This window comes from Rhodnius prolixus, unplaced genomic scaffold (assembly GCF_049639745.1).
Source record: "Rhodnius prolixus isolate KJV_2025 unplaced genomic scaffold, Rpr scaffold_5, whole genome shotgun sequence".
NCBI lineage: Eukaryota > Metazoa > Arthropoda > Insecta > Hemiptera > Reduviidae > Rhodnius > Rhodnius prolixus.
The window spans coordinates 39,071,850-39,095,587 of record NW_027411624.1 but is presented as its reverse complement, the minus strand read 5'-3'; the positions used below and the strand labels follow the sequence as shown (position 1 = coordinate 39,095,587).

At 31.2% G+C, this 23,738-nt stretch overlaps 2 protein-coding genes and 1 non-coding gene across 3 annotated transcripts; all 3 read right to left on the bottom strand.

The window, feature by feature from the left end:
* Positions 1 to 628: 628 nt before the first annotated feature.
* Positions 629 to 13,322, bottom strand: LOC141458313 (uncharacterized). The gene is made up of 10 exons (XM_074136105.1): positions 13,182 to 13,322; positions 12,298 to 12,560; positions 12,006 to 12,216; positions 11,245 to 11,423; positions 10,933 to 11,106; positions 9,476 to 9,628; positions 8,256 to 8,405; positions 6,410 to 6,568; positions 1,816 to 1,961; positions 629 to 870 (listed from the first exon to the last, which is right to left on the bottom strand). The coding sequence occupies exons 1-10, from the start codon at positions 13,204 to 13,206 to the stop codon at positions 717 to 719; spliced, it is 1,614 nt and encodes a 537-aa protein (XP_073992206.1). The 5' UTR covers positions 13,207 to 13,322; the 3' UTR covers positions 629 to 716.
* Positions 13,301 to 23,684, bottom strand: lt (vacuolar protein sorting-associated protein light). Its single transcript, XM_074136099.1, has 19 exons — positions 23,546 to 23,684; positions 23,330 to 23,470; positions 22,878 to 23,036; positions 22,373 to 22,496; positions 21,800 to 22,013; positions 20,794 to 20,933; positions 20,487 to 20,708; positions 20,302 to 20,407; positions 20,072 to 20,220; positions 19,657 to 19,814; positions 19,091 to 19,272; positions 18,371 to 18,557; positions 17,217 to 17,409; positions 16,992 to 17,132; positions 16,776 to 16,912; positions 15,123 to 15,222; positions 14,987 to 15,046; positions 13,577 to 13,653; positions 13,301 to 13,508 (listed from the first exon to the last, which is right to left on the bottom strand). The coding sequence occupies exons 1-19, from the start codon at positions 23,576 to 23,578 to the stop codon at positions 13,461 to 13,463; spliced, it is 2,571 nt and encodes an 856-aa protein (XP_073992200.1). The 5' UTR covers positions 23,579 to 23,684; the 3' UTR covers positions 13,301 to 13,460.
* LOC141459040 (U4 spliceosomal RNA) lies at positions 15,865 to 16,007 on the bottom strand. Its single transcript, XR_012461369.1, has one exon. It is a non-coding gene; the product is annotated as a U4 spliceosomal RNA (small nuclear RNA).
* Positions 23,685 to 23,738: the final 54 nt, after the last annotated feature.

Below are 23,738 nucleotides of genomic sequence, written 5' to 3'. Positions count from 1 at the left end.
ACAATACAAACAGATACTTTATATTAACGAGAACTTCGTAGTTGAATGTTAAGCACAAATAATTCCCAAGTTATGAACACACTATCGACCAGATCATGGCAAGAATTTGTATCTATTTTCCTGACAGCCTTTTCAAGGTAAGTTCCAAGGGGTAATGCCTAAAAAAACAGTTCAAACAACTACTAGTGTAGCTGATTTGACTCGATCTGTCAAAGAAAACTTCATCAATAAAATCAGCCGCCCTGAACCTGCTTTTTTCTCCTACAACTATTTTTATATCTTTCACATTAACCACTTCAGCTTCAGCACCTGTATTCTGTATAAATAAAATATTGTAATACAGAATACTTTTTAAAATGCACACATTTTACAGTGTGTATATAAAAACAGTTTTTTAATATTAAATTTTTACATCAGTTAAGAATAGTTATACGATTATGCCACCGAATAAACTGCAAATGTAAACTGCAAATATAAAAATTTCAACAATTTTTATAACATAAATACAAAAAACTCATTCTTGTACTTATTTTAATAATCTCGCCAATTAAAACAACTTGGTAATAATTTAAACACTAGATGACCAACGAAATTTAAGCTCTCTATCTCTTTTGTTTAGCTCAACTCGTTTAAAGCTTTTATATATTTTTTATTTTTTTTAAGATCTCTAATTTTCATTTTTATAACTGCAACCAAAGGAACTTTCCGCCTGAAATTTAACATATTTCAGGTTTCTGTGGTAGATTCAATGAATCTAAAAGATCTGCATCATCTGGATCGTCGTGTTCATGAATGAACACTGGCGGAATCATCGGCACAAATCTGTCCACAGCTTTCATCAGTTCTTCAGAATAACCAGGAGTATAATATCTGGAAAATATTTTATTCATATAATACTGATAATTAAAAAAGTTATTATTATTTTTAAATTAACATGTTAATCGGATTTGATAATAAAGAGCGCTCTTTTACAAGACTATTCAGAAGGAAAATGCGCTCTTTTACAAGACTATTCAGAAGGAAAATTTTGCAATTTACAAAACATCTAGTGTTATCTTTGGCTAGGAGATATAGGTGTAGATCGAAGAAGTTCCGCTATTAGGAAGTAATCTAGAAAAAACATTTTCATTGACCCAGGAAAAACATTCACACTTTTAGTACAGCAGCTCTTTTAACTAAGGAGTCTCTAGAAAAATAAAACTGTAAAGGTTGCCCACTTGCACAGAATGGCGATCTCTAAAAAATCTGTAAGGTCACCTAGAGATACAAGACGTAGCAGTCGGACTCAAATATTTTAAGAAGGATTTGCTGCAGATGGAAGAAAAAAGGAAAACCACCAATAGAACTTCAAACTGATTCATATTTCACTTCATATTTTAAAGCCAAATAAGAATCCAAGCATTTGAACCACTTTTCCTTTTATTCCCTGATGTAGCCGTCTAAACCGTACCTTTTCTCATCCAATATCTCTAAAAACTTGGGTCTGTTATATGTAATGAAATGCTAAACATCTGCTAGGTTCTGTCTACTAAGTTCTTTTCACAGGATCATCACCATTGTGATGCAGGTGATACCTATCCGATTCAGAAGCGCATCCAGGTGTACAGTTATAAGCGAAAGCACGCCACACTAATAGTTTTGGGTCGACCTTGCTGATAAGAAGTCAGTGACCTTTTTTTACCATCATTTTTTAATTAGAACTTAATCAGAATCAACACCAACATCAAGAGCCTTGAAATTTAGAGGATATTAATATTTAATCTGTAAATACTATAACGTTTGCTAAAATTTTTTTTAAGTAACCTCTCTGCTTACTTGATTATTTCTTCAGGATAACAGCGATTTATAATGTTTATGAACTCCATAAGATTGGATCCCGGTTCTGCCTGAATTTGTTGCACTTTTTTTAGTGAACCAGATGTAACAAATAATCGTCTAGCTCTTGCATTTCTTGGAAGAATCTGTAGGCAAATTAAATTACAACTGATTTATAGAATTTTTTTATTCATTTATTTATTTTTTTTAAGAATTGTATTAAATCAAATTGTAAGGACAGCATTTACCAAGTTTTTCAAACTATATTCGGGAAATTAATAAATTTAGAAATAATGATAACTAAGAAAGCTAGTAAAAGTTAAGATATGATGTAAGACAGAAAGATAAGAAAAGAAAAAGATGATATAATTTTATTTTCATAAATCTAAATTTGGTACTTTGTTTATTTTTTATATTTGGCATTTATGTATTATATTTGTTGTTAACATTATGTATCAAATTCCATGCTAAGCGGAAAACTCCAAAAGCATTATGTAATAAATAAATAAAATAAGAATTGAGAATCGATCGAACAGGAAATACTTCAAATACTTTTATAAATGTTCTGCACATATAACACCCTTTTTTTCAATTATTTTATATTACTTTATTTTTTTTGTAAGGTTCGTGAGCAACGAGTAACGCGTACAGGGGAAAACAAGAAATATCGATCGAATAAGCAAACACACATATCCAAGCAACAGTTGAACCATGTAAAGGGGCACAACTGCAAAATGGTTTGAGGTTGGTCGGTAAAAAAAAAGAAGCATAATATCACTTGTCAAAGTTCTAAATCCAAATTTTTTGTTTTATAAAATATTTGTTTCAACTTCCTTGTGAGGAACCAAACAGAAATTAATAGGTGCCAAATTCATTTCACTTAATGAAAACCCTCTTCTACCGCAAAATGTAAGAGTCTGACAATGCTGCCATCATTGCCACATATTCTGGAAGAGAAATTTGGCATGGTTCCAGGATAGATCTCTCTCACCAAAATTTTGTCTAGCCAAGTTAATTTTTTCTTCTTTTCGAAAACTTGGGTACAGACATTCACTCATTCTTTGAACATAGCCGAACCATGATAGCTAATGTACTTAAAGACGGTTTCATGCACTTCATTTTTATCTCCTGTCTTAAGTAAACAGTGGTCTTTATTTTCGCTTTCTTAGCTCTGCAATTCGAAATACTGAAGTTGTACTGGAATTTATCACCTAAATCAGCTTCTAACACCAACAAGGTATCAAAACCACTTATTTTCTAGGTGTGACATAGTGGATTCTCAGAATAATGAATCAATTTAAACTAAATACATTTTAAAAATAATTATTTAAAACAGATATTTAATTTATAACAATGGGATTTACAGAAATAAAGCATCGCGTGAGAATCGTATATATATTCTGTCAATGCAGTCAGACGAAAATTATATGCGGATATTTTGTAAAGAGTGGGGGGAGTTTCAATACTTCTCCTACTTCCACTACTTGTCGTGAGGCCTTGTGAAGTTATTTAAGATTGTTTGTGAATTATGTAGAATCGATAAAGAACAGAGCGAAGGTTCAACTCGATGGCATAGTGACCTAGTACTGTTTAAACGGTTAATGTGAGTGTGTTGTTACTTTTTGAGCGGAGGCAAAGTGATGGATCAGTTGCAGGTAATTGGTAGAAAAATTGACACGGAAAAAGTTAAAAATGAATTGTGCATGTCCAAATTTATGTATCTACCAGGTTTTAGAAGATTATACTGTGTAACACCCCCTTATGACACAAGAGTATCAACAGTTAATGTACAAATTAAAAGAAAAGTAAAGAAATCTAAAAAATCAAAGAAAGTGTCACAGAAGAGACGTGAAGAAAAACTATATGAAATACTTAGCTCAACCGTTCAGGTAAAAATGCCACCGCTTAAAGCTCGTACTAAGCATCCATTACCGGTGTCCACCAAACTCTATCCAGATTATAAAATACACAACCAGATTTATAAAAATAGAAAACTCTCTCTTTCGCAAATACGTGAAAAATTCTACAAAACCAATCAAGATAAAAATGACCAAGAAGATCTATTTGATCTTTCTGTATTATTACCAATTATAAACACAGCTTATACAAAACTGTACGAAGAAGACCTTGATCTATTGAAGACATTGGTCAACGAAGAAGAAACAATTATGAAGAAAATTGAAAAACCAACTTTAAGAATCAAAGATGAGTGTGTAGAAAGAATTATTTACAGCGACAATGATGATGATTTAGGTCCAGAGGTTGATTTGGAAGAAAATTGAGAATAGAGATGTTTGTTTAACAATTCATAACATCAATTTTCAATTTAAATATTGTGTTTTCATCACTTACTGCACTCAATAGAAATCACAAAAATAATAAGGAAAGTTTTTCAAAAAGCTATGTTAAAATATGAAACTTAACTTCAAATCATAAATATTAAAGAAGTTTTTAATAAATCAGAGTTCAGCGTTTCATTTAAATAAAGCGAAACGAAAAAAAAAATCACATGACTATCTCTTACTATAATTCTTAGATTGTAACTTTTACAATTTCTTTAAAATCGGAGTTTCAAATGTACTTACTTGTTGCTAACACTTCAACTTTGTAGAACCGTGAATCACAATAAAATGGCACTTAGCCCTAACACTGTACTTGTTCAGAATCGCCGTACAATGAATTTTTCTACAAACAGTTCTTCAAACAAAATCCAAATATTTTCATATATATGAAAATACGAAGTATACTGCAATCTTAATACGAAGACTAGAGAAAAAATCATTTATGAGAAAAGTAAAACAATCCCTTCCGCTCTCCCTGGTTGTGGAATTTTTTTTAAACGTAAAATTTATAAAACATCATCTCATCTTAATTACGTAATAAAACTACCATAAAAATTTTGAAAAGGGTCATTAGAGAAATGTTAACCCACTGCTTCTTCCAGAAATGTTCATAATCCTCGCACACCCAGGCACATTAGATAAAACTCTTTTACTTCCTGAAAACCTTTATCACTGTTTTTCTTTAACACTGATCTATTAGTATTATTTGTGAAATTGTTTCTAAAGACTCCAACAAAAGGAACCAACTACTTGGAGAAGAGTGATAAACAGTTTTCCCGTATTCCCTCTAAGGCCTCCTACGTTTTCAATCTCTAACAGCCTCCAGATTGTTGTCAAAAAGTTACGGAAAATGGATTTGGGAACTATACAGAGCCCTACGAAAGATAATTTCCAAGATACTGTAAACTCGTACAGCAAAACGAATTAATTTTTACTCTGTTTGAAATCCAACCGCCAGCAAAAAGCAAGGAGCGTCCAAAATGGCTCTACCTTCCAGAGCATATCCTTCTTTCACAAAAAAAGAGAGAGGAATTGGCAAGTTCTACGTCACCAATGTGCTAAGAAGTTAAATTAACCATCCTGAAGTGGAGAAAGAAAGAATCAAATTGTACTTAGATTGACAAATCAAATGATACATAGATTGACAAATCAAATGGTACATAGATTGACAAATCAAATGGCACTTAGATTGACAATTTGTTGTATTGTGTAGTATTGAGAACGTTTAAATGATTGAACTTTTTCTTTTTTTCATCTTGTTAAGAATTTTTAGAGAAATCAATAAAATTTGTAAGCTTAATTGAAAAAAGAAACCTAACCCTCAACTTTTTTTAAATTCTACGCTTTGTTAACGCAAATCTAATTTTATTTTATTTTATAACAATGTTGTAAACTTATTTTTCTTTCTAAAAAAAGAAGATTTTTGTTTTTATAGAATACAATAATCGTGTATGACAGACTAATGAAAATAATATCTAATGTAAATAATAACAAAGAGTTTCATGCTTTGCGTGAGCGTTTATAACTCATTAAATAGATAAGAATTTATGTTCATGTCAGAGGTCTGGATATCCCTACCAAAATTCTCAACACACAGAAACAAGTAGCTTCTGACTTAATACAAAAACGTAGCCAAAATAAATGAAATTACTGTGAATCACGAAATAAACTTTACCTTTATTGTAGTTTTGTGTTTCTAACATTTTATTATTATTATTTTTTGTTCATTCATGATTTTTATTGAAAACCGGAAGTGTTTGATCATGTCAAATTTCGGAAATTGAATTTTCAGCGAACAAGGGTTGTAATGATTGATCTAGAAGAACTCTTTTAATGGGAATGGTTGGGGAAGGCTACCCTCTAGTGTTTGATTTAAGTGCGTGTTTAGCAAAAATTGATAAGTCAGAAATCTTTTTGTAAAAGAGAGACGTGTAATTATGGTACCCATTTTCTTTCTTTCTTTTTTTTTAATGCAGAATAATGAATAAGCTTAAAGAAAATGGTTCTTTAGAAGATTCTGGACATCAAACACTCTTATAACTTAGGACAGGTAAAAGTGAAGGCTTCGAATTTTACAAGTAAAGAAACCGCTTAGTTCAATAAAAAAGTTTTCTCAGGTCGTTGATGAATCCGAACAAATTCAATTGAATACTGTATCTTACTGAAAATTCTGTTCCATTAAAATAACTTTTACAGAAAAATAAAATCAAGAGAAATTCATTCAAACAAAATAAAAAATAAAGAAAACTTACTTGGCTATACTGTCCGAGGACGTATTTGAGAATTTCTGGCGGTGCCGCTTGCAACATAAGTTCTAATGAAGGTATGTGGAGACATTTTCTTACAGTCTGCTTAAGCGCTACTCTACACTTTGTCTGGAGATCTTGAGAACTCAATGGATTCAAATATAACTAGAACAGTAAATATGCTGAATTAGATGGAGAGAGGGAGTTATTGAATTCTGGGTGGAGTTGTTGAATTCAATTTTCGCAAACTCGTCAAGTATCTCTGCTGTTTGCCTTAATATATAGGTATGGCAATTAAATAACGAGACTATTGCTATAAAACATTTTGTGTTAAATTTATACATATTTAGTTATTATCATCTTCAATATACACCCCTCCCCTATCCCTACAACGCTCCATGCAAATTGACCATTGTTCCAAACAGTGCTGGAAGTCTTTTTCTGTGAGCTCCAGCATGACGCATGCAGCTTTTTCTTTCACAGCTTCAACGGACTGACAGACGTCTTGACAGACAATACAGTGTGAGCCGGCGCGTTGTTTTGATGGAGAACCCGTGAAGTGTTCTTACACAAATCGGGTCGTTTTTTCCTTACTCTTTCACGGAGTTGAGCAAGCACCTCACGGTAGTAATGTTGATATTTTCATCCGTTTTGGACGTGGAAGTGCGATCCGGGTGGTCATCATCTCTGACGTCTTCTCGGCCATCTTGGAAACGCTTGATCACTCAAAAGCTCGCGCACGTGATTAATATTCATCGCTATAAACTTCTTTTAATAAAACATAAGTTTCAGTAGCGGTTTTACCAAGATTCATGTGAAATTTCACGACCATTCGTTGCTCTACTACATGTGAAGTATCATGTTTTCGGCAAAACGAAACTAACACCTCTTACACTAACGACGGTTCCGGTCAGACAGATTTCTCTACAAACACGTGAGACGCTGCAATCGAAAGAGAAGGCTTTACGCTGCACAGCTGTCGGTCGTTAGGATTTGGCGCATGCATAGTTCTTCTGTAGCAGCATTAGTCTCGTTATTTAATAGCCACACGTCGTATATATTCAAATATTCATTAAATGAAGCATTGTTAATACTTCTGCGAAAATTACATAATCTGCGATCACAAATTTTATTACTTTGAATGAACTGCGTTTGTATTTTATTTTAGACATACTGTGAGAAGAAGATGTATTGCGAGGATCTATTAGAAATATTCAAATTTTCACCAAATAACAAGTTTTAGTTTTTACCTCTGAATCTCATTTGAATATGTTCAATGGTAATAAATCATAGTTTTTAATGACCGACGTTTCCGAATCAAGAAGAATGAGGTCAGGTATTGTGTTCTAGGGACCTCAACCAAAAGAGGTTAATTGAGTCAACCCCTCTAAGATCGAGAGTTTTCTTACCAGTCGTTATTGCCCATCAACTCTTACAGACTGAAAGTGCAAAAGAACTCAGATTGCAAACTGACATCATAAGAGACCATTTCCTATAGCCCAATCACGTTTCCTGTCAATAAACAGCTGGACTTCGAAAAAGTGTACCGTCTGTTTTGACAAGCAGAGGCAACTGAATTTGCTTACTTATTTGTATGTTCGTACTGGACTGAAGTAATTTTGTCACCATTTAAAAGAGCCCCCTCTTACATAGATAACCAAACTGAAACTAACCCTTACTACCTCTTTGTAATACCTTACAATATGAGCTATTTGTTCCACCAACCTTTGATATATATCGATCCTTAACTATTAAATCCTACTCTATAATAATATCTATATATTGAATATTTATAAATTTATCAAAAAAAATATATCTTAGATCTTACACTGATGAGTTCTAGTTCACCCACCTCTAACAGTTTATTGAACAAATTCAGCCTGGCGATGGGTTCTGTGTGAGAAGCAGAATGTTTACCAATCTGGCTCAGGGTCCAAGCCAACACCGCCAGTACATGATCACCAACTTCTTTATCAAATATCTGCGCTAATATCTCTATACCCTGTCAATTTAACAGTTTTATTAACTCAAATTTGTAGTATCTGAGATGTAATTACAAAAACTAGATTAAACAATTTATACGACTGCCGACGTTTTTACCATGACGAACAATGTATGGATAATTTTTTTTTTTTTAATATTAAAATAAAACAAGATTGTAAAGGATATAATTATGGATGAGATTAAGCGCAACATTTCCCACTAATTTCAGTAAATACGTATAAAATATCTATATAACAGCAACTCTTAAACTTTGAAAGTTACAATTTCAATCTTGTGCCAAGAAATAGAACAGTACTGAGAAATAGATAGCCCACAAAGACAATAAAAGCAGATACCAAAAAAATCTGATGCGGAGATTAGGCTTCAGTCCGACAGCCTAGGACAAGAGCGGGCTGATTTCTCTTTCAAGATGGAGAGGTTTCCACTATGACAACTTGTCAGAACTGGGTTGCCTCAATTTTTAAATTTGAGTACTTTATGTAGACACAAACAAAACTATAGGGGAACTAAGGGAAATTGCCACTATAAAACTAATTGGCTGTTTTAGTTCAAATAGGTAAATCAAAGGTTGAACATGTCGTTCTCGCTTTTATCTGACAGTACTTTACAAAAAAGCTCAAAAGGTTTTCCTTATGCCTTAACAAAGAGCCTAATATCAGAAAAGGCATCTATTAACTTCCATATAAAGAAATAACTCTGCATCATTTAACAATAACAACGAAAAAAAAATCAATATGAAAAACTTACCAACAAGAGAAAGCAATAATTTGCCAACAAAGAAAACCTTAGGACTAAAATATCGAAGTAAAAAAATAATAATAATACGTCAAGTTGAAAAAAATACACTAATAAATGAATAAGAAAAACAAAAAGAAGTAATCATGACAATAAAATGCCTTAAATAAAGAGCGAAATATTGTCCGTAAAAAGCTACAGAATACTGTGGTGCAGCACAATGTTCATAGAATCTATGATGACTTATTGATTTTATTCAATTTCTGCCTTTTTTAGCCAGTTACATTAGATCTAAAATTAACGCAAAGGAACAAATCAACCTTACAAAATTACCTTAGCATTGATGATGGCCAAAGCTGTAGCATCCGATTGCGATGAAATATAACCAAGAGCTAGTATGGCTGGGAAAATCACTTCACCCTCCGAAGAAGCTATCATCTCTAAAAGTGCACCAATACATCCGGAATTCACTACCAATTGCGCCAACTAAATTATACTATATTATAAGAATTATGTATTAAATACTAATTTCTTTTTATCTATAAAACTTATTATTATTTTCATTATAACTAAATAATTCTTTGTGCCTATTTTAATTATCTTCCTTATTCATCTTCATAGATTTTCATAATATTTATGCAGATAATTACCATTTCGCATAGCCTATGACTGGGCATGATATGATTCAGAACCAAACTCAGACAATAGTTCGGGTTAACTAATTAGAATAAAAGAAACAGCATTTTTTAAACAAATTGAAATATCACCACTATACATGAAAATTGTTGTGCCAAAACTAGATTAATAGAGATTTTTGTAGTATTTACTTTTCTATTTGTCTATTGAGTCCAACAGTTTGTATGTATATGTTAGAATCTTCAGGTGATTTTATATGTTTTTGCCACCTAATTGTACAATGTGAACGTTATTAATTCGACAAATGAATGAGCTATCATTTAATGAAGCTTGTCAGTTTTTCAAAGTGCCTAGAGGCATATATCTTGAGGAATAAGACATCAAGATAATTGTACCCAAGCTTATTTTTTTAGTTACAAAACATATTAGCAACAAAAATTACCTCTGTTAAAGAAAGTACTAGGAAAAGAATAATAAATGAGTAAATACATCCATGTAAATTCATTTGTACAGCTGTAGATTATAAAATGAATATTTTTTTTGTATGAAATGTAGACGTCTGTAAAAAGGTGAATTGCACAAACCAACTACCTTTCTCTGCAGATCCTCGAACAGTGTGAGTGTTAGGAATGTTGTATTGACAGTGTTTTTGGACTGAGATATCTATAGAGACGCCAAGGTCCTAAAGAAATGGCTAGTCCACTTCTCCCTAAGTAGGTTCTTTATCTTATCCCAAGTATCGATATATAGTTGAACCCCGCTTTGTATGACTCACATCTTGCGTTTTTAAAACAGAGTCTGCATAAAAAATGTTTATCAGAATCTAAACTTCACACAAAAATTAAAAATGAAAAACAAAAAATGAATCCAGGAAAGGGATTAGATTTAGGAAGCGCGGTGAGCTAATTCTTTCTCATAGGTACTTTCCAGTATCTACTTTGTTTTTTATTTTTATATTTTATGATGTGTTTAAACAGAATACTTTGTAAAAGAACTGTTTTTGGATTTTTGTTTCATTGAATGATACTTCGTTTATTTTAATAAACATACGACTATATTGATGAAAAAGTCCGCCACCATTCACATCAAAAACATGCAATAAATAACCTATAACTATAACTAGTTTCAAAAAGATCTTTTTTCCTTTAAATAACCTGTAAGTGATGTTTGGTCAATTCTGCGATCAGATTGGCTGCATTCTTGCGTACGATAGGATCAGGATGTGCCAGATGTAGCAGTACATCTGAAATTACATCGGACTCCACCACTATTTCTGCTAAAGGCATGGAATGTTTTGCAATATGTCCCAAAGTGCATAAAATTTGTCTCTGTAAATGCACTTAACTAATTATTCTCCTTAATATTTTTTTACTTATATAAATACTTAAAGTTATTTTTTAAAAAAAATACGTATTGTAGGTGTACCGTGCTCTTGTTCTGTGAACATGCCATGTTCATTAGTTTACCTTGAGGCTGGTATTTGGATGATTCAGCGACCGGACTAAATGCGATATACACCCAGCATCACACAACGCTTGTGACAAGGATGCATCATGTTTGACAATATCGCCCATAGTTGCAGCAGCAATTTGTTTCATACAAACTTCTGGCTCCTGAAGACATAGCTTCACCATCGGTATAGCACCTCAATAAAATAAATTCAATAAATTATTTACTTAGAAAAACAACTAAAAAAAATGTATTAATAAACAAATTTATAAGTAAATATGTATTATAATTAAGAAGTCTCAATTGCATTATTTCAATGATTTTCAAGTACCACTTTTGTTTATAATCTTAGGAAGAAAAATATTTACAATGTAACTTACAAGGCTTCAAGAATCGGCAAGCCAGTATATAAAACTGCATTCTCTTTTGAACATTAAAGAATCGCCTGACTCCTGAACTTTGGCAATGATTTATTCATTGGACTTCAAAAGTAACTCCAAGTATTGAAAAACGTTGTTTACATTTGTAAATAATGAGAGTCAAATTCCAGAAATACCAAATCAATTAAAAAAAAAAAAAAATTGGTTTTCTCGTTCAAATACGTCTATGTTCAATGTTTACAAAATTAGAAAAAAAAAATCTAATCCATTTTCTATCATGTCAAATTTCAATGAGCCGTAACAGAAATATCCTATTAGTCAATAAGACTAATAAGATACAAATCAGAATTACTCCTTTTAAATGATCAACTTTAATGTTTAAACCAAAAGGTGCTCACCAGCTGAAACACATGCCTGGGCTAAGTTGGTACTTTGCTTGGCTATGCTACCCAATGCTAATAGTGCTGCTTCTTTCACACCACCATCAAAATCTTCCAAGCATAAAAGTATTCCCTCAATGGCACCCACATTCACAACACTTTGAGCCATATCTTCTGAGTATTTAGCAACTGATCTTAACGTGTACATGCTGGATTTCTTGTAATATTTCTATAAATAATGTGATAAATTGTAAATTATTTATTATTGCTTACATTTTAAGCAAGGCGTATTTTTGTTTTAATAACTTACACTCCTTTTGTCAATGTCTTCCATGAGTGTGTTTAACATTCGCCTTCTAAGTATTTCGTTGGAGGCATCCACACTACCATTAGCTAATTTGCCGACCGCTAAAGCTGCACTTTGTTGCACTTTAATGGAAGGGTCTTTAAGTAACGGGTGTAATAACGAAAGAGCATCACACTGAAGTATACAGTTAATATGTACTGATCTATTGGCCATGTCTGAAACGCTCTGAGTAAACGCTAATCTAGCTCTCTGATAGGTGTCAAAAGCTGTCGGATGTAAAAAATTAATTATAAAGAAGTACTAAAAATTTTATAGGAACTATTCACATAAATTTGAAGAAATCCAATTCGCTTTGGCAATTGTTGAAGTAATTACAGATTTCACTTACGTTATGAGAGGCCCGCATTAATCAAATGCTGCTAAGTTTGCCACTTTACTTGTAGCACGTTTAAATTTAAAAAATAAATGATTACAAAGTTAAATTGTTTTTTAAATGTGGAATGCAGCACATAAATGAGGGCAGCACCAAGAAATTTTCTTGTTTCCCCACCCATTTGAATATTTAAAATAAAAGAGCAGAGAATGTTATGAATCTTGTTTGAACGTTTTGTAAAATAAGTGAATAAAACTCTACTTAAATAAGTAAAGTGCTAAATAGTACTACACGGTCTTTACTTTACAATGTTATAAAATAAAGTTCCTAACCTCTGCAAAACAGGTATCTTGCAAAGTAACAACACTATTGTATACTAACGCACATTTAAATTCAAGTTTGTATTTTCACAATCCTGAACAACCCTTTAGCCAATTTTTTAAATACATATATATACATATATCATAGGTAATGAACAATTTAAATTTGAACACAATTATTTTTAAACACTTACCGGTTTGAATTGATTTAGTAGTCATTGTCAACTCCTAATGTGGTTAATTAACTTATGAAATTGGATTTATTACAGTATGTGCAACAAGGAAGGGAGAAAGAGACGAGAAAAAAGTGTGGTTACAAAATAACAAACAATAATGTAATATTAAACACATGTTTTGATCATATAAAAAATTGACAATTTTAAAATATGGTAACGATAATATTAAAAAATTTACACATTTTTGGAATTTCAAGTCTTTTTTATGAATTATTACTTTCAAATTAAACATCGAAGCTAAATAGTTGTAATATGTTTTTTCGTAGAGCATATTGTGCAGGTTTCCTGTGAAAAAAAGTGTTTTAAGCAAATATGAAATTTCAATATTTTAAATACATTAAATGTTATCTTACAACTTCTGCGGGCAAGCAAGCTGAATGAAAAACATGACTGCAGTAAAACATTACTGTATTTGTAGGTTGACTAACGTCTGAAACAAATTTTTTACTTGTCACCGTTGATTTATGAAATGATATTTTCTAATTTGAATGTTAGCACAAATTAACAATTTGAAAACATAAAAAGTTTGAAATCAGAGGATTTTCGAAAAATATCTGTAGTAAAAGTATTACTGTTTATTTTCAAGATTTCACCAGACTCGAAACAGATTGTACTCTATTGATGTTCCAACACCAATCTTTTTATTTAACTGCTAAATTACTTTTAAATTATCTTTAAAAAAGTAACTTGTAGGTTCCTCCAACTTCTTGATCTAGGAAATTTTTATTTATTTAAAGAAGTAACCTTTGATTCCTTTGTGTAACCTTGCACAAAATGGTGTAAAATTTAAGCCATAAGGTTTAATCAGATGGGTTGTTCATTTTGCTCTGACCCCCAAAGCTTCTTTTGAGACTTCATCGAAAGTTTCAACAATTTTTCATGCTATGCCATGCTCTCCTTACGCTAAAGTTTCTTCCTTATTACCGTGACTTGGTAGCAACACAAAAAGGAAGCAAGGACAATTATTTTGAGAGAGAGAGAAAAGGCTTCTCTTTTGGAAGGCGTTGCAATTTCTACTACGCAATATTATGTCTTTGGCTCATTGAGAACAGAGGAGATCATATCACAAAAGGCAACAGAGCGGAAAGGTCTGAACCTCGAAAAGAGGAAATAAATACCGTTTAGACATTTATAGGGTCTGTAAGGTCAGTGTTGGTTCCAGTACTTTGGAGAACATGGCCCATTCCGTCCAAATATTAAGAAGTCACGGAGACTGAAATATTAAGTCATCTTCTGAGAATGTAGGGCTGCCCTAACAAAATTTAAGGGGCAACCTAAATATTCATTCATCGTAGGAGAACAATAGGGCGTCTCAAGAACTGGTGATCATACAGTTCGCAGAAAGAACAAAGAAAGGTTACCAGTGATCTTTGAGGAGAGCCCTAGGCTTTAACAATAGCAGTGAAGAACTAGATCGCTAATTCCTACCGCACAGAACTCTTCATCTACAATTCTCCTTAGGTTACTTAGACATATAGGCCTTAAATCTAATTGAAATAAGGTCAAAAAATCATTATACTTTATAGAAAAATAGCATAAAGAAAATAACGATATAATGTAAAGGAATTTTGGAATAAACTTTTTACGCACTATTTATGTGCAAAAGTATATAATATCTTAATAGTAAAAATTCTATGTTTCAAGAAAATTTAATTATGAAGAAACTTTTGCGAGTTGAGACCAGTGGTTTTTATAATCAAAAACATCCGAAAATCAGGCAATAATTATCAAAATAAAATTATCGCTAGTAAAATGTATTGTACCTTTTCCTTTAGAACATTTTACAATGACTTTTCTATGACAGGCTCCGCAATGATGGTCATCTAAAAATATGATGATAAAATATTATAATTTAATAAGATTAGTAAATACTTCATGGAAATTTGGTAGTACAACCACCTCCAACATATGAGCCTCGTTGCTGAGTATTAACTAATTTTTCATGGAGATCAAAAAAATCATTAACAATGATATTATTACAATCCTCCTGTAGAGATACCTGAAGAATTAAAAGTTATATTATAATAATAAACAAGTTCTGACGAAAAATATATTGTTAGTTTAAAAAAGTTCATGTACTGAGATGATAATAAGCAAAAGAAATCTGAAGGTTTCCTACATACATTCGATGAATTAGTAAACAATTTTCTAGCAATCCATTATCTGATACTTCATGGAAAAAAGATAGAAACAAACGCTTTACTAAACTTAAGAAAACATTAAAGAGGACCAACAAAATGAAACTAGGCTATCGGCTATTTTTCGTTTTTGAAAGATTCTGTTCATACAAACATATTTACCCTTACACATCATATTACTAAAAATCACTTTATTGGTTCATGGGACTTTAAAATGATTACTTCCAATGAAAACTCGATATTAAAATCTGACACGACGCGATACTTACCTAATAAGTAGCAAGAAAAGTATACAACAAATAAATCTATTATAGCTTCCAGAATCGAACCATTAGAAATTTTAATTTTTGAACTTTTTAATTAAAAATGATTTTGTGTAATTCGGCCAATAAGCAGTAAACAGGTTCTGTATTAATTATCTAAAAAAATGTACAGCTTGAAATGCATTATTACATAAATTAGATCCCACAAGGTAACGTTTACATTTCTTACTTTCCTCCTAGAAAAATTTTAATACGAACATTCACACGAAACCAGTCCTTCTTTTACTGAAATTTACGTTTGGAAATTTGGAGAAAGTTTTCAACTAGCAATACTCGCATCTTAGAAGACCTTCTTTGCTTGCGTTATTACCACTGTTTAGGAGGGTATAGTGGTTAACGTTCGGACCAGTAAGTGGGAGATCCCTAGTTACTATTTATTAATTATTAAAGCGGTATTAAAGTTTTAAGAAACAGAAACACCAGATTTTTTCAAATTTTTACCTAACCTACGATTCATTAAGAGCAAGCTGATGATTTGACTAAATAGTTCGAATAAGTTTTTTCAACAGAATCCAATACCTCGACTTTTACGGTTTTTACACAAACTTTTATTAAAGATCTTTTTACTACTTTGTATCAAGCGTAGTAACTTTGAATTTAGTCTCTAATTAGAATATATCAGTTAAAAATAAGCATCTAGCATCCAATGATCAAGATTTTTGCTACGAGGTCCTCATATCAACATCCACTTCAATGATCTAATTTCTAAGATGTATAGCACAATATAATAAACATCATCACAGATGTTAAACTGCAATGGGAAGTTCGAGAGGCCAATCATTTCATCTGAGAAGCTGTGATTTCTGTGCCTACGCTTCTTTGGCAGCTAAATTCTAACAAATCTCGTTAGAAGGGTATATTAAAACAAAATTGGAACTTGAAAAAAGCAAAAGTAGTACTAACTGGAGTTTCTAAGGAATACAAAAAAATAAAGAAAATCGGATAAGAACAAGATAGTAAAAAAAAAGACTAAAAATACCATTTCTAGACATCAAATTATGTTAATTACTAATTTTAGCACAGTGTAAATTTAGTACGATAAAAAAGGTTCTTTTTATTTTGCCTACTTATTTATTATTTAATTAAAATACCTGCAAGTTATAATCGTGCATCATTTTTACTAAGGCCTCTTTCAACTTCGGTATTTCAAAACAGTTTTGAACCCTTTGTACTAGAATTCGTGGATCAACGTAAGTTGCTATTCGCTTTAATAACGTTGTAATAAATGCTAAATGAGGTTAAAAATATATTATTATCCAAACAAGTTCATAATAATTGAGTTCAATAATAATAAAATCCTCTCTTACAAGGTTTATCTAAAGAATAATTTATAAGATCCTCCCACAAATCTTGGTCATCATGTTCTTTACAAAAATTTATGGCCCTTTCAATATCTTTTATTTCAGACATAATTAATGCCAATGCCTCTTTTGGATTTCCTATACGATCTGAAATTATTTATTAAATTATTATTTTATAGTTTCAATATATTATTAAGTAATATCATTAACTTTTAGAAAAATAAATCTTACCTAATAAAAACACCATTTCATCATAAAAATTATGAGCTTTACAAATTTCTAAAGCTTTCTCTATTGCGTAATGATCGCTTTTATTTAAAAGTCGCAATAATTTCTCCCTGTCGAAATATGCATATAATTGGACCAACATGCTGTGATATTTCTGACAAGCTCTTGTATCTCTCTTGTCTAAAGCATCTAAGTACTGCACTCAAATAGAAAAAAAAAATGCTTTATACAAAAAATAAATAATTAAAAAACACCAAAAAGTTATATTTAAGTTTGCAAAAAGTTCAAGTATTATTAACTAAATTTGTTGAATCCGTCGTTGAACGAGGAAACAAGGCTTCTGACAAGAATTTTTATTAAAATAAGTATTTTATTTTCAATAGTTAATCTACGTTACATAAATAAGGAAATGAAAAATTCAATGCTTTAACGAAAGTTAAACTTTAGGGGAGCTCAAAGTGAAGAAATGACAACTTAGGTTCAAATCAAATCCAAAATGTAACTAATTACTAAATCATATTATTACAAAACTAATTTACCTCATAATGAAAGTTCTTTATACTATTCTCTATTCTTCAATGCTAGCATTTTCTCTTTATGAAAATGCTAGCATTGAAGAATAGAGAATGGGAAAATAGCATTTAATTGAATATAACCGTGTTTTCTTCGATTCTCAATAAAATAAAATAAATAGATAGATAAATAAAATAAATAAGCAGAACTGAAGATAGGGAGTTGCAAGAGTTGACCATCAGGGCCTGGTCCTCAAGCTCAGAGACGCTTGCCTTTTAGCATTTAGCACTTTAAGGCCACTGCGGAGAAAAAAGAGGATCTAAATGAGGCTTAGGATTTTCTATCGGGCAGATTAGAGGCCCTATTCTGCCTCGAAATAATAATAATAAAATGGTTTTGCACTTGAGGATCCTTTTAAATTTCTTTTATGAAAACAAACGAAATATTCTTAACACAAGATGTACGAAAATGTTTGACAGGAGAAGGTCCAAAATATGAGCAGAATATGTAAAAATTAGGGATATGTGTTTACTGAGGGAAACCGAGAGGAAATTTAAATATTTAAGTGGTATTGCAGGGAAAAAGAAAAATACTTCTAACAAGAGTTACAACATAGTTATTTTATGTTTATAACAGTCACTTACCACGTATAAATAATATTGATTATCGGAAAGTGCGGCCACAATATCAGCTGGCTGGACAAGTTTACTTTCCATCATAGTTGCTACAGCCTGTTCTTTATCTAATTTCATTAATTCCTTTGCGGTAGTGTGTAACATCAAGTAAAGGTTGTGTTTTTTAATCAGTTCAAACACACCTTTATTTTGTAACCTAAAACATACTTTATTCGTTTTGTAAATGGACTAAACAAATTTACATAAACAAAAAATCTCTTATTAATTAAACATAAATAAATAAAAGAAAAACAATTAGAGAAATAGGTTTTTTAGTCAATTGCATCCTGTTACTCCTGTTTTGCTCAAGAAGGTTTACAACAAATTTTCTGGGTAGGTAAAATCGAAAGAAAGAAAGAAAAAAAAGTCTTAAAGTACAAGAATTAGATATACTTAAAGTGGTATCTCGTTATTCTTCAATTTTTAAAAATGATCTTAAATATGTGATAGATACACATTTTTCATTTTGTGAACTCATGATAAACCTTAATTCTAACTCAAATAAATATGTTAATAATATAATAATGTTTTGATCGGTTACTCACGAACTGCAAGATAAAACTAACATCATAACTTTCTAAATTACTAACATAAAGCCAGGAAACATTGAAGTCTATACATAAGAACAATTATCAATGATAGTTTATAGGATATCAATAGTGTAATTGCAAAAACAAAAAATGTACTTACTTAATGTACATAGTGAGCGCTTTATCGTGTTTGCCCATGTGTGAATATAATACTGCCAAAGCTTCTAATAGGATAGGATTTGATTTAGGATCAGTCCCAAGCAATCTACTTAGTACAGCATTAACTACTGCAGGAAGATTATATAACCTTGGTGGCCATGTTTTCACTTTCTTTAAAAAACCCTAAATAATAATAGTAAAAAAAAGTTCTTAACTATCAGTTTCATTAAATTGGTATGAATAAGATGCGAAACAACAATTAACTCTATTTTGTGAAGATTATACAACATTTAATGACCAAACTTATTTTCATTGTTTGATTTTTGGTTATTTGAAATTCACCCACTTTTTTGGCAAATGTTTTTTAGGGTTCTATTATAAATTCATTAAACAAAGTATAAATAACTTATACATATGTAAGTATAAATAATTATCATCGATTAATGGTACTCATTGAAGGATAATTCGTACAAGAACAAATTTATCCATTAAAGGAAACAATGAGCAATGAAACTAGATTACAAAAGCAAGAACATAAAAGTGCATTTTTTAATTTAAAATACTAACCTCAACATCTTCGCTTAGATATTCATTTAAAACCATTTCATAGACACTTGGTGGTAAGGCTGTTTCTTGAAACGTTGGCAAAAGATCTGCAATAGCTCGAAGCTGACGTGCTGCAGCGAATTTCATCACTTCAATTTCCCATTTTCCTTTATCAACACCTTTAACAATATACATTTATAAAAGTGATTGCTTTTGCCTAGAATTCTTCAAGAATGTGAGTGAATTCAAATACTATTTAACGTTCACTTTATATCAGGTTTATGAAAATACCCTTGTGAGTTTTAGTTTGAGAAGTGACAAGTAAGTTGTGTAATTTACAACCTTTCATTAACCTTTCTCTACCTGATGAGAAAAATAGATAGCCGACAGTATTTTTTCAGATTTTCTTTGAGTTCATTTCGAATAATCAAATTACCTAATATTTTTTGACAAAGAAGAGCAGCTTCTCGATGTTTGCCTTTTTCTATTAGATAATCAATGTAATTTCTTCCAACACTTAAAGTAGTATGTCTTGCCAGTGGTTTGGTGCTTTGTGAAACTGCTTCCAAGGCAGCATCAAATTTTCTGCAGAACAAATAACAAAACAATTTAAATTTGTACTAAGAATTGAATTAAAAAAAAAATAATTCTATTTAATTAGCTAACTTATGTGTAAGCAACCAATCAATTCTGTCATCTGAATCGTAAGGACAAGCCACCACAATATCTCTTGGGCTGACAATCACGAATCTACCTTCATCAACTAAGCATTCTGTAAATTCAAAAACATTATTTTATACATTGTAATAAAACTTAAGTATTTTATAATGTTAATAATATAAAGTTCATACCTAAACTATAATCTGACGGCCTGTAGTGAGGAAATCCTCTCAATGACAGACAATCTATGCCCAAATCTGTATATCCATCAACTTCTGGGTGTAGAACTTGAAGTTGGGGCCTTTCTCCAGTTTCTACCGTTCCTTCAGAACCTGAAGGACACCCTAATACTACGAGATTATCGCCCAATGGGCCGACCCCACATACAATGTACTCTGTCTGTATGTTATAAACTAGAACGCATGTATAAATTAATAACTAAACAAATGAAAATCATTCAATGTATACACATAATTGCCTAAATTGGTTAACACTTACCTGGATGCACTACATAAATAGAAAGATCCTCTGGAGTGATGATACTTTTCTTACGAATAGTACAAACTCTTACTGAGTCCGAACGTCCAGCTATTAATTTCAAATTACCATCCCAACAGAGATGACATTTCTGACTTACTCTAAAACAAAACGATGCAATTTTGCAAGAAAAATCAAGTTTGAAAAAATCTTAACTTTCTCTACTCTTCAATAATTACAATGATTTAATTAATGATCGTTTAATATAGAATTTTACTGAACATTCAGTTATTTTGGTGTAAATAGCTAAATGTAGTAGGCCTGCCATTTATCAATTGTGCCAGGAAAATTAAATCTGATCCCAGTGTCTGGTTGTGAATACTGGCTGTCACCATTATCCGGGAATTATGGATTCACTTTTATAATTAAATTGTTACTCCCACTTAAACAAGTTAATGTTTTAATGATTCAAAAAAAAAGTGATTAGCATACAAAGTTTAATGCACAGAAGAATCGATTTCAGGGAAAATTAAAAGCAATATTGCAAAATAAAATAACACAGCGAAATTGCACGTTCTGTTAATAGATTTTTTACAAAATGGAATTTTAGCCGTGCTTACAATACCACTTATACAGCTCATATCCCAATAACAATTATCTGAAAAGGAGTATTTAATGTTGCGATGCCCTGAAAACCATTAAGTAAATACTACTTTTTCCTGGAAAAATGCTACAAATAAATGTGATAGTATTAAGATGGAGAAGCAGTACAGGAAGCTTTTAAAATCATTGGAGAAAATCTCAAAATATACTACGAAATAGTAATAGTAAGTCGCACTTTTCGTTAACGGATTTCAGCCAAAAACTTAGTCGGAGAAAAGACAGCAGAACCAAAACTGAATCCAAGAAAAATCAACTTTAAAACTCACAAAGAGATCAACTGAAAGCTAAATTTTTAATAAGCAAAATAGTTCGAAGGTTATTGCTTCTGATTTCGAAACAATGATATAAAGTGCCATTTACTTACTCAGAATTAGTATTTGTCCATTTAACTAAACCTAAAGAAGTTCTAGCATTGAGATCATAAACTCTGAATCCAACGTTTGTGGCCCAAGCAAGGAGTTCACCTCCAGGGCTCCATTTAATTGTGGTAACACCACCTTCTACAGAGGCGTCACCCAAAACTGTTGATTTCAATCGAGAGAATAAAGATTTTTCATGTAACACTAATCTTTCATCACCTGAAATAAATTGAATTTTATCACATACGTGTAAACTTTGAAATTGAAGGCTATTGAGAAGCCCAGGAAATAGTTGAAATCACCCAAAATTATGAAAAAATTAAATAAAAGTGCTCACAAATTAAAATACACGACCAACAATACTGAATTTTATTACAATGGATTTTAATTTTAAAATAGATTTTTTTCTTAAGGCTAGAGGTCTTCAATGCAGCGCGCTACGCTAATAGAAATCCCTCAAAACATATTTTAAAATAATGTTTAATTTTTCATAGACAGCAGAACATTTAACCGTAACCGATATGATGAATAATAATGTATACGGCCTCTTTAATTTCAGGTACTTACCTTTCACTTACCTGTTATAAATCTACGACCAGAACCTGATTTGTAGTAGAAAGGATCTATTGCAACAGATCTTACCAGGCGACCAACTAAAAAGTCATGACTATTTTCGGAACTGTACAGCCCGAATACAATGACCTGTACAATAGACAAAAAAAAAATTAATTAAAACCTTAAAAAAAGGTCATAAAAGGTATTTTTACAATTCTCATTAGGAATTGGTGCATCAATTCTTTAGGGATCTTAATTGTAACATGTGTACTAAAAACACTTTTATCTGCAGAAGTAGATGATATGAGCTCCGAAAGAAAATCTGGAGCTCATGAAGTAAAAATGTATACTTTGCAAACATCAAATATTTTTACTAGGAGAGTAATTGGATCTTAAAGCAGCAAATTATATTTTGTAGCTACTAAATCTTCTTATCTGATGCGTACTACTAGGAACTCTAGTTCTATCTAGTGATAAATCATGGCATTATATGTTTAATTAAAAATATAAATTGTTATAATAACATACCTTCCCATCGTCGGAGCAGCTGGCTATATAATCACCATTCGCATCAATACTAATTTGATTAACAGCCACTGAATGAGCTCTCAACTCCCTATTCCAAACGTTATTACCTTGATGATCAAGTAAATGAATAATTCCCCAATCAGTACCCACACACAAAAACTAAAAAAAACAAAGAACCTTCTATAATAATTTCAATAAATATTAAATTTCAATAATTAATCATGTAAACACATCTGTACAAATGTTAACTTTTTCTTCTACTAAGAAAATATATGGTAATTAATTTTTTTGACATTGGTTTTTTTACCATTCATCCAAAAACAGATTTAATCAAGCTAATAAATCAAGTAGCATAACAACTTTATTTGAAAATTAATAACAGAACTTCGAAAAGCTTTTAGATTTCTCTTGGCAGCAGACTAATTTCCAAATATTGTAATATTTATGTGCACCTTTGGATGAACAGCTACGCAAGAAGCTGCATCTTTAGATAGAATATTTCGTAAATCATTGGACATCCGCATATATTTAAGCTTTGGTTCGATTTCTTCCTCAGAACTCTCCTCTTCCTCGCTCTCATCATGTTCACTTACCTATAAATACATAAATAAAAAGTTAAGTGAAATAAAGGCTAAACAATAAGAATACCTCTTCAATAAATATAAAACCTCTTCAACTGTATTATTTTCTTGAGTTTCCATTCTCAGGGAGTGGTATAGCACGATAATAATTTACTTAGATTACTCATAATTTACGTGAACATCAACTTTCAGAAACAATTTACTGTACTTATAGCAAATGTTGATCACTTAAACTAAAACCTTTAAAAAACCATTATTTTATATTACATTAACGGTAGCA

Excerpts from the sequence above, each read along its gene's own strand:
- LOC141458313 (XM_074136105.1), bottom strand. The coding sequence starts at position 13,206 with ATGACTACTAAATCAATTCAAACCG. Across the intron at positions 12,561-13,181 it reads TACTAAATCAATTCAAACCG|CTTTTGACACCTATCAGAGA; the intron begins GTAAGTGTTTAA and ends TACATCCGACAG. Across the intron at positions 8,406-9,475 it reads TGGCCATCATCAATGCTAAG|GGTATAGAGATATTAGCGCA; the intron begins GTAATTTTGTAA and ends TTAAATTGACAG.
- lt (XM_074136099.1), bottom strand. The coding sequence starts at position 23,578 with ATGGAAACTCAAGAAAATAATACAGTTGAAGAG. Across the intron at positions 19,815-20,071 it reads TCTTTGTCAAAAAATATTAG|GTGTTGATAAAGGAAAATGG; the intron begins GTAATTTGATTA and ends ATATTGTTAAAG. Across the intron at positions 13,509-13,576 it reads CTTGCTTGCCCGCAGAAGTT|GAAACCTGCACAATATGCTC; the intron begins GTAAGATAACAT and ends TTTTTTTCACAG.